We start from the raw sequence: 11,477 nt of genomic DNA, 5'->3' as shown, positions 1-11,477 counted from the left end.
TTCTGGTGCTTGTAGTTCACTTTATAGGCATACCTGGGCTTGAGCACTTGGGAGCCTCACGGTGTTCCCGAGTTGGAAGTTCAATTTAGGGCTGGGGTTGACACTTTTAACATCTATCCGACAAAGACAGTTATCCCTACCTCCCAGCTCCCGGAGTTGTATTAGTAAAAGTTCATTCATCCAGGGTTCTTCATTTGTTGAGGGCCCTAACTCACAGCCACAGGCTCTGGAGGAAGATGTCATCCACATTTTATAAATGAAAAAATAGAGGCTCGGTAACTCCAGGTGTAGCAGCTTAGTAAGGGGCAGAGTTCAATCAAAGCCCGCAGTCTTTAGAACTTAAGAGGTCAAACTTGTTAGATCCTGAAACTGGGATCCTCCAAACAATCCCGGGATAGCAGCAGAGTATCTGGGTTCCAGCTGTGAGGTACCAGACTGTGTGACACACACACAACCCACCAACCCCCCGCCCCAACCTGGAGACGCTGGGAACCCTCGGCCTCAGCCCCAAAACAAGCCCAGCTCAGATTCAAACCATCTTTATTTCTACAGCAACATTTGAAAATAGATAGCGACCGCCTCACCCCCGAACTGGGACAGTCCCTCCTGCCACAGTGGGGACATCACTGTCCCTCGCGAGAAGCTGCAGGCGTGGGGGAAGGCGTGGCCGAAAGGCTCGACGGGCGGTGCCCGGGGCGGGGTCAGGCTGTACCTGGGCGGGGCCGGACGGGAGGGCCAGTGCATAAAGCCGGGATGCAGGGCAGGGCCCGGCAGTCAGGGGACAGGTAATGGGGAGAGCTCTCTATTCTGGGGCACGGTGTGATGATGGGGTAAGACGCATCGTTCAGAGTTCGGGAGGAGCGCGACAAGGCCCAGGGAACCCTTTGGAGAGGCCCCCCTGAGATGTGTTGTGGAGCCTGGGAGATACCACCGCGCGGAATGGGGGGTGATTAAGGCCTGGGCGGTACCACTAGAGAAGGGCAGAATGAGGGGAGGGCCGGGCAGTACTGTGGACTGAGGGGAGGGGCGCGGCCAATAACTTATTCTCTATATACAGAAGCAACGGCCGGGGTGGTGGGGAGGGCAGGGGTGCTGATGGGACAGCAGGTGCTTAGTGTTCTTGGCTCCAGGGTTGGGGGATGGCAGGCCAGAGTCTCTACCCGGAAGACCCCAGCCAGCCTCTCTCAATGGCCCTGAATCTAAAGAAGAGGGGGTCCTGCTGGAAGGAATAAATAAGGGGTGGAGTGGGAGCGGGGCAGGCCCAGCCTCCAGGGCTCAGGCTGAGATGACAAGGGAGGAGGTTACCCTGAGATTGAACAGAAAAGATGGGTCCTTGGGAGAGACAGGCAGGGCAAGCAGCAGGCCCATGCTCAGGGCTGGGGATAGGGGCAGTGCCAGGCGGAGGCTCTGGCGACCAGCTGCCCCTTCAGTATTAGCCCACGAGGGAGCTTCGTCGGGAGAGGTCCATGGAGCTGGAGCTTAGGGTGCGGCTGTCAGAGAGGCCTGTGCCTCCAGGCTGTGGGCAAAGGGGGTAGGTGGCTCAACCTCGTGCAGGAAGGGGTAGGGGCCTGACCAGCCAGAGTCCCTGAGTCCCGCCAATGCCCCACCCTGATGCTGACACTCCTGCCTACCTCCACAGTGCCTGTGTTGGCACTGGTGATTTGCATGTCTACCCAGGCAGGGGCTGGGTTTCCCTAATTAGCACCCCCCCCCCCCATGTCTAGCCCAATTGCAGGCCTGGGACAGAGACAGGAAACGTGCTGGATGAAAAGACATGCTTGAGGAGAGAAGCCCAGCAGGTATGCAGGCCACACAGGCCTCCACCCACCCATACCTGGACTGGCTCTTCCACACTCTTGTTGAGGAAGTTGAGAGAACTGGCTCGCTTCATCCTAAGGGGAAGGAAGGTCAGGATAGCCAGTGGTAGGACCAGAGGGAAGGGTGGGGAAGGGGGTTGGGTTGGGGTTGAGGAGGGAGACTGATGAGGAGGAAACAGGTTTGGTGGATAGTGGAGCTTGAGAGAGATGAGTTCAGCCTGGGTCAGGAGCTCATTTGGGGTTGTTGGGTAGGTTCTTCAGGCCCACCCTGGGGGGAGGCTTATTGGCGCAGAGGCTGACCTGGGGTTAGGGGGTTCCTGGGGGCCACCACCCTGTAGCTTCTTCACCAGCATCTCACTGCTGCGCCTCAGAGCATCTCGGAGCTTCCCAAAGGAGCCACTGCGCCGCAAGGAGCCACTGCCATCCTGTGGGGTGGACAGGTTTGTTTCGATGCCATGCTGGCTACACAGTCTCCTGGACCACCCAGCCCTTAGACTCACTCCGCTCCACTCGGCTGCAGGACCTGCCTCCTCGAGGTCAGACTCAGGCCGAGCCCCGGCACCCACAGCCGCATCCCGGCTACCGTGGCGGTCTCCCCGCCCACCACTGCCATCTTTCAGCAGTTCCACCACCTTGGTCTGGCTTGCAGGGTCCAGGCCCTGAGGAAGTGGAGGGCATGTTAGATGGAGAAACAGGTTGATTAGAAAACACAGGGCCAGGCAGGTCCCTGCCCATCCCTCAGGTCTGTCCCCACCTGTTTCCGGCTGCGGCTGGCACAGTCCTCCAGTGTGTGTGCAGCTTCTAGCTTGCCCTGGCGCCGGTATAGAGCCCCCAAACTGCGCAGGGTGGTGTTGACTGTAGGGCTATGGACAAGACAGTGGGAAAGCCTCAAACTTCATGTCTCCCAGGAACCAGGACCCACACTGGGCTCTAAGGAATCATCCGGCCAACTGGGATCTTGCCCCTCCTAGGTGTCAAGCCCTAGCTAGGTCCAAATGCACTCTCCTGTCTTGGAATCACCTCAGGGCTGAGGACCGGGCCCCAGGTCCCTAAGAGGGATATTGCCACTAGGACTAAAAGCTGGGAGACCCAAGAATGAGATAATTAAGATTTCCCAGTGCAGAAAGCCATTTTGGTACAGGTGGTCTATGACCCAGGCCTTGAAAGACAAGCTGATAAGGCCCTGGCCAGTGGCTCAGTAGATGGAACGTCAGCCCAGAGTATGGACGTTCTGGGTTCAATTCCCAGTCAGGGCACATCTGAGAAGTAACTATCTGTTTCTCTCCTTCTCCATCCCCTTCTCTCCCTCTTACCCTCCTGCAGCCAGTGGCTTGACTGGTTTGAGTGTGGCCTTGGGCACTGAGAGTGGTTCAGTTAGTTCAAGTATGTCAGCCTCAGGTGCTAAAAATAGCTCAGTTCTCGAGCATTGGCCCCAGATGGGTTTTTCTGGGTGGATCCTGGTAAGGGCACATGCAAGAGTCTGCCTCACTATCTCCCCTCCTCTTACCTAAAAAAAAATGGCCATACGGATAGAAAAGTGGTGTGGTCTTGGGAGTGAGCCGTATGAACTGTACAGCTGGCCTCAGCCCTCACCTGGGATACTGTTTCCCTGCTGCGGGCTCTACCATCAGCCCTTCCCTACTGTCCTCACCTGTCTACTTTACAGGCCTTGTACCAGCTGCCATATTCCCCATAGGGGGTGCTATCCCGGTGCTTATCCTGGGGGAAAAAATGGTCAGGAGGTGGGAAGAAACAGTTCTCCCCTCTACACACCCCCAGCTTCACCCTCCTTCCCTAGAAACCCACTTCAGCCCTGCCCCACAGAGCTACCTTGCTTTCCTCCCGTTCCTCTGCATGCATCCAGATAGGCTTGTTGTCCCCTGGGAAGAGAAAGGGGGCTGTCACCAGCCACCATATAGCCTCTCCTGGTTGGGCTGGACATAGAACTGGGGTTATAGAGGGGGAGTCAATGGTAACCAGGATGGACCAAGGTTGGGCTTTGTTGAACGAATGAGTAAGAATCAGACCTAGGTCTGACCAGGCGGTGGCGCAATGGATAGAGCGTTGGACTGGGATGTGGAAGACCCAGGTTCGAGACCCCGAGGTCGCCAGCTTGAGCAGGAACTCATCTGGTTTGCGCAAAAGCCCACCAGCTTGAACCCAAGGTCACTGGCTCCAGCAAGGGGTTACTCGGTCTGCTGAAGGCCCATGGTCAAGGCACATATGAGAAAGCAATCAATGAACAGCTGGGGTGTTGCAGCACGCAATGAAAGACTAGTGATTTGATGCTTCTCATCTCTCTCTGTCCCTGTCTATCCCTCTCTTTGACTCACTCTCTGTCTCTGTAAAAAAAAAAAAAAAAAAAAAAAAGGAATCAAACCTAAAACATTATTATTGACTCTCCTCTGGAACAGAGATGACTGTGGCACAGGCTTGTGCTTGAAAGGCTTGGGGAGCAGACTGTTCACACGTGCTGAGCCCGAATGATGGGCCAGGCTGAAGGACCCCAGAGCAGGAAATGACTGACACCAGGGGCCGGACGGTAGCTTCCCAGAGGGGAAGGTATTGGGACTGGGCCTTTGCTTAAGTAAGCAGGAGTCGCAGACTCTGGGCCAAGGGCATGGGGTATGCAAAGAGTGTACATGGCACAAGCAGGGCCCAGGAAGTGTGTGTACATGCTCACATGTGCACACGAGTGCTGGGGACAAGCCCGACCCTAGGCATGAAGGCCTGCCCAGCTGCGTGAGCTGGGGCACATGGTAGCCATGGACTCACCATTGACGGAGCCAAACTCCTTCTCGTGAGCGTGGGTAAGGATCTCCTTGTACAGGGTCTCTGCATCCTGGTACTTCCCCTGCTTCAGGTAGCAGGAGGCCTGGAAAAGCAGAGGCCAAAGGAAGAGCAGGATGTGGGGAGCTGAGCCTCTCCTTTCCTTCCTTCCCCAGCCTCCTCCGTCCCTCTGTCCCTCTGCCAGCCCCTCCTGGCCCAGGGTACCAGGTTGTTCTTGGTCTTAGCCACATTGGGATCGTCAGGCCCAAGGCGTGTGGCGTAGATCTCCAGGGCCCGCCGGTAGTAGTACTCCACCTCCTCTGCTTTGCCCTGGTTCTGGCACAGCAGTGCCAAGTTGCTCAGCTGCTTGGCCACATCTGGATGAAACTTGCCCAGGACCTGGGAAGGGAGCGGGGGCCAGTGGTTGAACTCAGAGCCGGCCTAGGCGCCCTGCTGGCCCGGGCCTGCCCAGCCCTGCCTGCTCCCACCTTCTCCCGGATCTCCAGCGCCCGCTTGCACAGAGGCTCAGCCTCCTTATACTTGCCCCGCTTGCCATAAAGAACTGCCAGGTTGTTTAATGTTGCGGCCACCTGCAGGGTCAGATAACAGAGGCTCTGTGACCCAGGGCAGGGGCTCTGGGACCTGGGAGCTGCAGAGAACAGTGGCAGCCCCCACCTCCACCCCCCTCACTCACAGCCGGGTGGTCCTTGCCCAGTGTCTTCTCACGAATAGCCAGGGCGTCATTAAGCAGGTGAGCAGCCTCCTTGTACTTGTTCTGGTCCCTGGGGGGAGGGAGAAGTATGGTGAGTGTTATCCTCCAGCTCAGGCCCTGCTCCTAGTGGTCCAAGATCCCTTGAGTACCTCTCTTGTATTAATAGGTAGACATATTACGACCCAAAGTAGGGGGAGACGACCTAGTCAGCTCCTCCCTTCAGGAGCTTGGAGGTTTTGGGTAATTCATTCACAACTCACCAGGGCATAGAGTGCTGGAATACAAGGCAGAACCCTCAAAACCACACCCATCTCCCGGTATCCAACCCACCTTGTTCTGTATTCCCCAGTGCCTTTGCTCCTGCTGCCCTTTCTGCCAGGGAAACCTTTTCCAATCCTCGTGTGTTCTGGGAAGACTCACCTTTCACCAAAGACCCTACTCGAGCCACGGTGCCTACAGAAATCATGCCGACTCTCCCATTCCCCGGCAGTCCTCATGAGCGGCCCCCCCCCCCCCCCCAGTTCTGCCCAAGCCTTTCTCCTCCGCTAGACTGAGGCTTAGTCACATCTGACATCTGTATCCCAGGCCCATACAGGCTCAGGCACCTTTTGGGCTCAGCCCTGTCTGGGTATAAGCTCCTCTCTGCTGCCCAGCTGTCTGGAAGAGCCCGAGTCCGGGCCTGTGGCAGACACTGAGGCTCTGTGACCCAGGGCTGAGCCTTCAGGAAGAGCACCGGCACGCCCACGGAGGCCTGAGGCCACAGGAGCCTGCCTCACCGATAGACCAGCGCCAGGATGTTCAGCATGGTGGCCACATCAGGGTGGTCATGACCTGATGTCTTCTCCAGGTCTTCGAGTGCCTGCTTGCAGAGCGGCACGGCCACCTCGTAGCGGCCCTGTGAGGCATACTGGATCACCAGGTTGTGTAGGGTGCGGAGCCGGGCTGGGATTTCATAGCCTCCATGCTGGGCGGCCACATCCCCTCCTCCAGGGCTGGGGGCTGCAAGACCAAGGGCGGGAGCTTAGATGGACCTAACTGCCCACCTGGGCTGGGCTGGCACATACCAACCATGCTTTTAACCCACCTGACACATTGCCCTGGGCAAGTTACTATCTTGCCTCAGTTTCTCCATCTGTAGAGTGGGCCTAGTCACCTTTCAGAAAAAGTAATGTCCCAGTTCCAGTACTTCAAGCTGTGTGTCCTAGAGTAAACCACCTGACCTTGGGGCCTTAGCCTGCTCAGCTGCAGAAGGGAGGCGCTGATACGTACTCAGCACTAACAGCAAGGCGAGACCTGGCCCGGGGCTCGGCACTGCACAAGCATCCTGCTTTAACCCTCAGAGGCTCCGTGGTCACAGAACAACCACTGGACCAGTGGGATGTGAACCCAGGCTGGGCTCCAAAGCCCTGAACTGGGGTGCCTGCTCCTCATACAGCTTAACAAGTAACACCTGCCATTTAAGCTCTAACATGCCGGGATGTGATGATAAGAAATGAGGCAGGGAAGAACATGGCAGCCACATGGTCACTGTTTCTGGTGATCTGTGGGTCCCAAGGATCAAAACCTTATTCAGCCTTCTCTCCTCCCCACCCCAGAACCAGCTGCCCCTCCGTACCTGGGCTCTGCTCTTCCTCGTTAGGGAACAGGTCATCCAGAGAGTCTTTGGGGACCTCCCCCTTTTCCTCCTGAGCAGGAAGACAGAATGAAGGAAGGAAGTGCAAGGCACCCCAGGTGTCAGAGCTGGGCTCGCTGCTGCCCCTCCCTGCTCACAGGACCCCTGCTCCGTGGCCTTGGCCTCCTCGCAGGAGCTGTGATAGGACTCACGTGGGGGGAGGTGTCCTCATCCAGCTTTCGGATCTGGCTCATGAACAGCAAGTGCTGCTTCTCCTCCTCAAGCTGGGCCACGGCCTGCTCACTGCGCTGCAGCTTCTGCTGCGTCCCCGCCAGTTCCTCGCGCAGCCACTGGTTCTCCTGCACCAAGCGCCGCACCTGGGCCCGCAGCTTCTGCTTCTCTGACTCCACAGCCCCCAGGTGGCTGGACAGCGCCAAGATCACCTGCGGCAGCCAGCCAGGATGTGGTCAGAGCCCTGTACAGCCACGGCCTGGGCCTCCTGGGGTGAGGGGACCCAGTGAGGGGCTAGGCCTGGCCCTGCACCCCAGTGAAGGGCTAGGCCTGGCCCTGTCTGTGAGGAGCAGAACTGAGCGGCCTGGAGTTCTCTGCTCATCAAGGCGGCTTTCTCTCAAGGCCTGAACCCAGGAGGCTTGGGGATTCCAACTCCTTTCTTCTGGGGTCAGAAGCCCCGGGCTTCTAGGCCAGCTCTGCTGGACTCTAAGGAGTCCATCCCTTTTCCTGGGCTTCCAACTAGTCCTCTGCACTGATGGTCCTGCTCCCAACTCACTGGGCTGACTGTGAAGAGAGCTAGTTGGGGTGCTAAGATTTCCCTCAGGCCCTGGCCAGTTGGCTCAGTGGTAGAGTGTCGGCCCAGTGTGTGGAAGTCCCAGGTTCGATTCCCGGCTAGGGCACACAGGAGAAGCGCCTATCTGCTTCTCCACCCTTCCCCTTCTCCTTTCTCTTTCTCTCTTACTCTCCTGTAGCCAAGGCTCCATTGGAGCAAAGTTGGCCCGGGCACTGAGGATGGCTCCATCCCCTCTGCCTCAGGCTCTAGAATGGCTCCAGCTGCAGCAGAGCAATGCCCCAGATGGGCAGAGCATTGCCCCCTGGTGGGCATGCCGGGTGGATCCCAGTCTCTCCACTTTCCCTTTCTCACTTCAGAAAAATACAAAAAAAAAAAAAAAATCCCTCAGCTGACCATTTTCTTCCTTTGTCTCTCCTGGAAGTTGTACTCAAGCACCTGCAGCCACAAGCACTAATACCATGACCCCCTGCCCCAGGCTAACTAACACTGTCCCAAAGAACCCTGATAGATGGCTGAAAGGTCCCATCTTGGCTTCTGCCAGGGGTCTAGGTTAGTCCCTGCCCTTCTGCAGCTCCCAGGGAGGGACTGAGGGTGTATCCCATCAGCTAGTCCGGGAACCACAGGGCAGGTAAGGAGTCCCAGGGCCTAAGCTCAGCCCCACCCCTCTCCCCAGCCTTTTTGACATCTTTCCTGAGCTCCCAGGCATTCCCGCCTTCAGGCCCTGAATAAACTCTACCTTTTCTCTATCCTTCACATTCAGGGCTATTTCTGCAGTGAAGCCCTTCTCTCTTATGCCCACAGTCTCAGAAAAGCAGGGCACCTTCCACTCCCTCCACGCCATCCTGTTGCCCATCTGTGCTAGTGTCTGCACACATTGGGGGAGGGGGGCCTGTGTGTTCACCTGGCAGCCAACTGGCCCAGGAGTCAATGACCAACACATTGCCCCTCCAGAGGGCCAGGCAATGTGGGACCCTGCACTTTAAATGACAAATGTTTTCACAACCACTAGCTTTTTAAAAAAAAACAACCCTACACAGCCTAGAAGTATATATAGCAGATGGCATGATCCCTATTTTAAAGACAAGGAAACTAAGATGATACCACCTGCCCAGGATTCACAGAGCCAGCCACTGTCTCAGCCAAGATCTTAGTGGGCCACGACTCTTTCCCCCAGAGCCTAACTCCTTCTCCATCTGCACACCATCCTGGCAGCCCCAACTTAAAGAGGGCCAAACAGAACACCTAATCATGCAGGCTCCCTCACCCCCTTAACTTGCTCCAACAACAAGTCTAGGACATACTCTGCCCTCCTCTCTCTCCCTCATGCCACCCCATAGTATGTAGACCTACCTCCATAATATCTACAATTGGTCCCCTTTTCTCCACCTTCATGGCCACCCCTTTAGTCCAGGCCAGCATATCATGTTTGAACTAGAGCAGTGGCTGTTTACTTCCCACCTGCTTCCATCCTTGACCCACTACAGCTCACTCTCCAAACCTGAGAGAGCTTTTGAAACCTAAGTTATACTGTGTCTTTCGACTGCTTAAAGCCATCCAAATGCTTCCCAACGTCCTGAGAATAAAACCCAATCTAATAAGGTGCAGCATGATCTGGCACCTGCCTTCTTCATAGGTCTCTTCTGTCTCTCCCTCCTTCCCCATGAAGCTCCAGTCACACAGGTCTTCTCTTAATTCTCCCATTACAAGATCTTTCCTACCTCAGGATCTCTGCATATGCAGCCTCTCACCCTCCTCTCTTTTCTGAGGGTTGGTTTATTTCTTCCTTCAGGTCCTAGTTTAAATGTCATTTCCTCAGAAGTCTTGCCTGACCAATAGGCAAGACTTCCCATTAAAAGCTATTGTAAAATCTTGTTCTTTTCTTTGGATAACTTTTTCACAACGTGTAACAAACATGTGTTTCTGATTATCTTCCTACTGGACTAGGGCAGGAATCTGGCTTGTTGGACCTGTATCCCTGGCACCTAACATACTGCCTGGCACACAGTAGACATTTGATAACTTGCCTGTGAATGAATAAATAAAATAATGAATGAGGGGTAGTTCTTAAGCATTTCCTTTTTGTTCTCCTATACCATTCAGTCTGCTACCTAGCAGAGAAGCTAGGAACAGAGCTCTCTGTGGGGGCTAAAGGGTGATCAGGCTTCTCTGGGAAAAGGTCCTGCTGGAACCTCCAAAGCCCATTTGTTTCTTTTAACACATGTTTACTGGGGTCCTACCATAGGGCTCCAGGGGACAGATGGTTCCCTGCTCAGACTATTCCTACGTTGCCAGAATTCCTCTGGAGGGCTCCAAAGCTCCCTCCTGGAGCCTCCCACCTTAGCACTCCAAACAGACCTACCTGGGCCTCCCCCAGCCCCAATTCGATGGCCTCCAGGGAGCGGCGCAGGAGGACACAGCGTTCCTGCGAACCAGGCTCGACCTCGGCGGCTTCAGGAGCGACCAAAGGAGCAAGAAGGGCACGGTGCTCCCCGCGTAGAGTCTCCAGCCCTTGGATTACGGCTTTGGTGCCCAGCACGATCTCATCCTGGCTCAGCTTCTCCTCCCGCGGAAGCACCATTGTGGCCATGGCTTTGCTGCCTGTGAAGGCGAGGGGGCGGGCAGGCGGGTGCCGGGCCTGGGGCCCCAGCACCGTCAGCCCCGGATTAGGTCAACACCTCCGGTTCCCGGACGCCTGGGTCCCCGGGGTGCCCAGTCCCCTAACCGGCAGCCCGCACCGTGTCTGCGCTTGGCCTACAGGGGGCGCGCCCGGCTCGGCTCGTCTCGGCCCGGGGAGACGCAATGCGGTGAGGCCGGTGAGGCTGGACCTGATTCGGCCCAGACCACCGGCTCAGGCCAACTTAGGCGGCCGGTCCCGGGGCTTCCCCAGCGAACTCTCTTAGCCAGGGCAGGGCGCGCCGGAGGAAGGGCCTACGGGGACCGTGGAGGCCCACTCGTGTGCGGGAGACCTCAGCCCCTCCAGGAGATCCAGCCCCTCGGCCAGCCCCCTCCCTAACAGGCAGGACGGCCCACAGAGCCCCTCCTGCAGGGCAGGCCAACCCAGTGGAGACCCTGCCTCTGGAGGAGCTGAGATCTTGGCTTCTCGGTCACCCCAGGCCCCGCCCACGACGACCCTCGCCATAGGCCGGCGCGACGCCCAGAAGACGCTCCCCAGTGAAGGCCGAGCTCCCGCCCCGGCCACCCAGGACCGCGCCCCCTCCGCGCGGGTGGGTCTGGCCCTCGCACAGGCCGCGCCCGCGACGACCCCTCCCCTAGGCCGACCCAGAACCCCGTCGCCCGGCCCAGGCGGCCCGCGCGGACCTGCGCCTCCTGCTCGGGCCCCTCCCGCTCGGCCCGACTCCCGCTCCGAGTCCGGCTTCCAACCCGTTTCACTTGGACCGGCTGCCGCGCGCGGGTCCCACCGCCTCCATCCCGCCGCCCTTCCCAACAATCCCCGCGCTGCCTTAAAGGTGAAGCCGCTACCTCAGCGGCGTCGGAGGGGGTGAAACACGCTCTTCTCCGCCCGCCGGCTGCCTTAAAGGAGCGCTCCAGCCGGGCCTGCGGCGGGAACGGAGTGGGAGGGCCGGGGCGTGGCCACTCGAGGTGGCGGGGCGTGGGTTGGCCCGGCGCGCTTCCCCGGCGGCCGCCTACCCGCACCTGCGGCCTCGGCTTTCTCAGCCGCAGGGGCCTGAGCGCACCCAGGACCGCGGCCCGAGAAGACGGCGAAGGAAACCGAGGCGCAGGGAATCCACAGCGAGACGCTGG

At 57.8% G+C, this 11,477-nt stretch overlaps 1 protein-coding gene across 5 annotated transcripts; it reads right to left on the bottom strand.

Moving 5' to 3' along the window:
* Positions 1–523: 523 nt before the first annotated feature.
* Positions 524–11,292, bottom strand: KLC2 (kinesin light chain 2). Of its 5 annotated transcripts, none has more exons than XM_066252113.1 (16): positions 11,196–11,292; positions 10,075–10,313; positions 7,123–7,353; positions 6,914–6,983; positions 6,075–6,297; positions 5,281–5,368; positions 5,075–5,176; positions 4,812–4,985; positions 4,593–4,692; positions 3,648–3,697; positions 3,469–3,536; positions 2,572–2,680; positions 2,318–2,476; positions 2,118–2,242; positions 1,835–1,892; positions 524–1,516 (listed from the first exon to the last, which is right to left on the bottom strand). In XM_066252113.1, the coding sequence occupies exons 2-16, from the start codon at positions 10,300–10,302 to the stop codon at positions 1,433–1,435; spliced, it is 1,869 nt and encodes a 622-aa protein (XP_066108210.1). In that variant the 5' UTR covers positions 10,303–10,313; positions 11,196–11,292; the 3' UTR covers positions 524–1,432. The 5 variants fall into 5 exon arrangements, with proteins under 5 accessions (XP_066108210.1, XP_066108208.1, XP_066108206.1 ...); XM_066252111.1 differs by having other exon boundaries at positions 10,075–10,350; positions 11,196–11,270; XM_066252109.1 differs by lacking the exon at positions 11,196–11,292 and adding an exon at positions 11,034–11,186.
* Positions 11,293–11,477: the final 185 nt, after the last annotated feature.

The sequence above is a fragment of the Saccopteryx bilineata genome, chromosome 1 (assembly GCF_036850765.1).
Source record: "Saccopteryx bilineata isolate mSacBil1 chromosome 1, mSacBil1_pri_phased_curated, whole genome shotgun sequence".
Lineage (NCBI taxonomy): Eukaryota > Metazoa > Chordata > Mammalia > Chiroptera > Emballonuridae > Saccopteryx > Saccopteryx bilineata.
Note: the sequence above shows the minus strand (reverse complement) of the source record. Positions and strands in the feature narration are given on the sequence as shown.

Bases quoted from the DNA above. Each gene is read 5' to 3' on its own strand.
- KLC2 (XM_066252113.1), bottom strand. From the start codon at position 10,302: ATGGCCACAATGGTGCTTCCGCGGGAGGAGAAGCTGAGCCAGGATGAG. The intron at 3,537-3,647 runs GTAGCTCTGTGG...TTTTTCCCCCAG, and splicing joins AGGAACGGGAGGAAAGCAAG to GATAAGCACCGGGATAGCAC. The intron at 1,517-1,834 runs GTATGGGTGGGT...CTTTGCCCACAG, and splicing joins GTGTGGAAGAGCCAGTCCAG to CCTGGAGGCACAGGCCTCTC.